Genomic DNA, 4,959 nt, shown 5'->3' with positions numbered 1-4,959 from the left:
TTGATTGATTACGATTGATGACGTTGATAAATAGTGGTGAATGTTGGCCTAATTTACTATCATCATGCATGGAAACGAATCATCAAGAAAAAGAATACTTCCTATTACTACACTCATAGGAAGCTTCCTAATCTCTGCTACCAAACAGTTTCTGCCCAAAAAAGGAAGGAAAGTTATGGACGTGATTCGGAAGGAAACAAACGTTATGAAGATTAATTGTGATTGATTCTTTTACATAAAGACATTACTAAATAATTTGCGTCAGTATGGAAAGTTCTAATCCGTTCAGTTTTTTTCGTTGTGTGAGAGGGTGAAGTGAAAATAAACCGATGAAGTGGGGGAGGCGACGAAAAAAATCTACGATGGTTAACCTACGAAAAAAACCCGGACGAAAGTGATGGGACGAAAAAAACCTGGAAGCGAGACTACCAACTGCTTTATTAAGAGTAGAGATAACGAACACGCAAAGATCGAATGTTTCAGCTGCAATATTCATTCCAATACTGAAACTTCTGCAGCCGTGTATCTACAACAGTTGCGTTTTCCCGATGACACATCAAAGTCAAAGTTGTAATGCTGGGAAAACTCAGAGCTAGCTAAAGAACTAACTAATTATAAACGCACTGGGCAACAGTGCAAATCTACATCGATGACAATGATCCTACCGATTATTATAACCCACATTTGCATGACCAAAACACAAAACTGTAGAAGCAGGAGGCAGAGGAACATCTAAAGACATTCCGATGATGTTTCAGACAAGACACACACGATACTCGAACTTAAACATCATTCATTATATTGTAACCACTTCTCCTGTCCTCCTCCTTCCATAGCTTCTTCCCGCATCCTTGCTAATTCATCAAACCAATCTTTGTACTCGACTTCAATCAAATCAAGCTCCCCATTCAGCACATCTTGACTATCGGTGATGGAAATTGACGAGCAACCACTCACCAGCTCCGAAGGAGGCGATGCTTCATCTATATGGAAAATCGAAATGTTCCTTGACCCATCACCTAGAACATGGTTGCAGTCTAGTTTGTGGATTCCCTCTTTGTACCCACCACAGTACATAGTCCCACAGTCACCAGTGCCATCGTATCTCGGACTTTCAGAACTCCCAGCAAGCTGCGCAGAAAAGTCCGACCCCTCAGAGCACTTTGGCCCCTCTAGGTTAGTTGCACTTAAGACAGATTCAAGATATTTATTCGGCGATGCACTGATATCTTTAGGATGCATTGTACTTTGAACTAACACATAATCAGGTGGCATCTCTAATGGGTTCTGCTGGGAAATAGTTACTTGCTCACTTCCACACGTTTTAGATTCCACATATGGACTCATCGCTGCATCATTTGCCAGTTTCCGACCAGGAACAAGATTGACTATCAGAAGGTCAATAAAATCAGCAATGAAAGTAACATCGCAGTCTGCTAGCTCCAACTGTTCAACCATTTCCGCAGCAACAGACATAGCTGTGTCAGATTCGAGGTAGAAGAGGAAATGGATATTTCTTGCTTGACCTGTGAACAGAAAGTCAATGGTATCACAAAAATATAGTAATTTGAGTTCCAAACAACATAAAGTAAGTCATACCACACAAATCAGCAATCCGTAAAACCAGTGAGACTGAACTATCATCAACTTTCTCGCCCTTTAGATTGAGTTCCGTGTTTCTGTTGGTTCTCGTGAACTCCAACACGGAATTATGTGGAGACCCAACGGCATTTTTCTCGCCCGAGCTAGCACACATAGATTCATGAGTATCAACGTCCATGTGCAAAGATTCCGGAGAGATCCGTACTGCTTTGGGAATTGTTGATGGAACCGTAATGCTAGCAAAACTATTTGCATTATCGGGGCAAAGAAATGGATCTTGCAATAGATCTTTGGCGGACAGCCTCTCAGAAGCAGGAACTAAACATTTCTCAATGAAATTCTTAACTTCAGCATTTACAATTTTGGACAGTGCAGCCGGTTTGACACCCTAAAGATTAGAGACAGTAATTCAGAAAAGATGCTCAACTGAAGCACAACTCTAGAATATAAATAACACACTTACCTTGGATACTTTTTTAAAAATCTGAGCTGCATTTTTGCATTCATTGTATGGATATTCAAGAGTGAACATTTCCAACATGCACATACCGAAGGAATAAATATCGACCAGTTCATCGTAATTCTCATCATATAGCTCAGGTGCCATGAATTCAGGAGTACCTACCAAAATAAAGAAGAGTTGAAATATCATAGTGTTGTATCAGGTGCAAAAAATAATTTTTTAGAAAGTGGTTAGAACTCAAGAGTGGGTTGTTGAAAATACACAACCATATAACATGTCTAAATGAGAGAACAGGTGTGACCTTGGTTTTCACAATTCAAACAACCATGTATTGCAGAAGATTATACTGATATAAAGATGTCAAATGGTGGAACCATAACATACAAAGTTGTATCATAAGATAAAAGAACCATAAGATATTTGTTCAGCAAACATGGAAGACAATAAACTAGCAAAAATATTATTACCAATAACACTTCTTGCTTTAGGCGTTAGCATAATTGTAGCTAGTCCAAGATCTCCAATCTTAACTTGTCCATGATTGCCATTAACAAAAATATTATCACACTTCAGGTCTCTGTGGATAACCGGAGGTTGGTGGCTGTGCAAGTAATCTAATCCATGAAGAATCTGTCTTGCCCAATTCTTTATTGCTTTCAAATCAACGCGTGGATGTTTCCGTCGGTAACTAGAGATGCACAAAGTTGTGATGGTGTCATTCTCAAGAAAGATGGAAGTAGCAGCAGAGCATGGGTCAATGATTACTTACTGCCTAAGACTGCCAGATGTAAACAGTTCAGTAATAACATTGATTGTCTTCTTTCGATCATCGACCCAATAATTGTAGAACTTCATTACATTTTCATGCTTGAGTGATTTCAGTAGATGAACTTCCGAGTAGAGCCTCTCAAGGTTATCTGGACACTGCATCAGCTCATCTATGCTGACTTGATTCCATGCAACTTCAATACCTTCGGCCTCATCAAATGCCTTGTAACTAAATCCAAATTAAGAATGAAACACAAGTTACAGACAGACCCATGTAATAGTCGGAAGAGATGTGTAAAAAAGTAAACAGAAAGATAAGCAATGTAGCATTATAATTGCGTAGCAATTTATCATTAACCTGATATGAATCTATTTACTGAATGCCACCACAAGTCTCCAGAACAATTTAGAGAGGCTACATCCTGAAATGATGATATTCCCTCGGTCCAAATCACTTCAGACCCAAGTTGCTCAGCCTATATTATCTCCTAAGTAGTTTCTTGGTACATATGGTTATAGAAAGGCTGTCGGGAGTCTAAGATATGATTGAGTACTACATTACTACTGTTAATTAAACTAGGGCCTTTCTGGTTATTTTGAACAAAGTGGAACAGCGACAAAGGGTACCTTCACTACGGCCATAAGCCTAAAACTGAGCATGTGCATTAGCAACTAAAGTATGAATCATTGTATTAACCTCTACACCTTAATTAGAGCGACATTGTTAATAATAATACTCCCTCCGATCCATATTACTTGTCGCAGATTTAGTACAATTTTGTACTAAAGTTGTACTAAACATGTGACAAGTAATATGGATTGGAGAGAGTACAAAATATACTAATACTATGCCAATCTTTAAGGTTTGGAAAGAAAACGAGGCAACCTATCAATTGACAAAGAAACACAAATGAAACAATATGATAGTAAGGGCATACACAGTCTTGACAGCTCCTCTCCCCAACACCTCATTGTACTGCAACAAGGGGAAAAAATCAGATCAATACAATAGGCACGGATGGTTTTGTTGATCATTTTAGGCACTCCCTCCTTGCTGATTTTTAATAATCAATGAGCAAATGGGCAAAATTTTCACGCTAACATAGCTCTAATGCAACCTTTATTGATAAAACAGGATGCACTGCTCACAATGTGCACGACTCTGCATTGTTTATCTATGAAAGGAAGCAACAAAATGCTGAAAAATATAAGTTTTTATAACGACAATTCGTTTCACCGCAGGGTCAAAAACTAGCATGGAAATCTCAGGTCACATTGGCATCAATGAAACAAATCAGAGTCCAAGCGAGATCAATCATCAGAAAATAAAGCACCAAGCGAAATCTTACGCGCATGTATCGCCCGGTCGGATCCACCTCTATGTATTCAGGATCGGTCGGCTCATCCCGATCGCCAAATACCTCCATTCTGGATCAAACGAATTTGGGAACACAGAGAGGAAGCGGGAAAAAAATTGGAGCCAGATCGGTGGAGAAAGCTGGACGGAGGGAGGGATGGGCTTCTACGCACAGCACGCTGCCGGCCAGGAAGGGGATGACGGCGCGGCATGTGCCTGGCGTTCAGTGAAGGGCTCGGAGAAGGGGGCATACGAAGGCCGCATTCGACGGGGGCGGCTGCCCAGCGACGTCGGCTTCACCTGTCCCACGGCGACGCCCATTGCCCGGCACAAGGCGGATTGCGGCAGCACCTTATTCTCCGCCGGTCAGTCTCCTCCCGTCGGGTATGCAGAACCCATCATCGGCGGGTTCCCTGCTGCAACGTTGGGATTACGGGGAGGCAGAGCCGGCGGCCACCGAGGGTAGGGTACGATTTTAGCTGCCCGGAGATGCGCTGGTGGAGGCGAGGAGAAATAAAAGGGAGAGATTGGTAGCGGTGAGGAGGAAAAAGTGGAGGCATGGAAATAGTAACTGACATTCTGTTCCGTTAAGATACGGGATTGGTGTCTTGTTTAATTTGCGGATTTTGGATAGCAATGTTCAAATATACTCTACTTTTTTTTGCCAACATTGATTTTTTTTTGAGTCGGAGTCTGTCATTGATTTTCTTTTTGAGTCGGAGTCTGTCATTGATTTTTTTTTTGAGTCGGAGTCTGTCATTGATTTGAG

At 41.1% G+C, this 4,959-nt stretch overlaps 1 protein-coding gene across 1 annotated transcript; it reads right to left on the bottom strand.

Moving 5' to 3' along the window:
- Nucleotides 1-477: 477 nt before the first annotated feature.
- Nucleotides 478-4,743, bottom strand: LOC125528267 (probable serine/threonine-protein kinase WNK4). Its single transcript, XM_048692761.1, has 7 exons — nt 4,183-4,743; nt 3,772-3,809; nt 2,835-3,062; nt 2,533-2,753; nt 2,066-2,223; nt 1,600-1,990; nt 478-1,526 (listed from the first exon to the last, which is right to left on the bottom strand). Exons 1-7 carry the CDS (start codon nt 4,258-4,260, stop codon nt 790-792), a joined length of 1,851 nt encoding a protein of 616 aa, XP_048548718.1. The 5' UTR covers nt 4,261-4,743; the 3' UTR covers nt 478-789.
- Nucleotides 4,744-4,959: the final 216 nt, after the last annotated feature.

The sequence above is a fragment of the Triticum urartu genome, unplaced genomic scaffold, assembly GCF_003073215.2.
Source record: "Triticum urartu cultivar G1812 unplaced genomic scaffold, Tu2.1 TuUngrouped_contig_4753, whole genome shotgun sequence".
Taxonomy (NCBI): domain Eukaryota; kingdom Viridiplantae; phylum Streptophyta; class Magnoliopsida; order Poales; family Poaceae; genus Triticum; species Triticum urartu.
This window is presented reverse-complemented; position numbering and strand designations above follow the sequence as displayed.

Excerpts from the sequence above, each read along its gene's own strand:
- LOC125528267 (XM_048692761.1), bottom strand. The coding sequence starts at position 4,260 with ATGGAGGTATTTGGCGATCGGGATGAGCCGACCGATCCTGAATACATA. Across the intron at positions 3,810-4,182 it reads CGACCGGGCGATACATGCGC|TACAATGAGGTGTTGGGGAG; the intron begins GTAAGATTTCGC and ends CCCTTGTTGCAG. Across the intron at positions 2,224-2,532 it reads TAAAGCAAGAAGTGTTATTG|GTACTCCTGAATTCATGGCA; the intron begins GTAATAATATTT and ends TTATTTTGGTAG.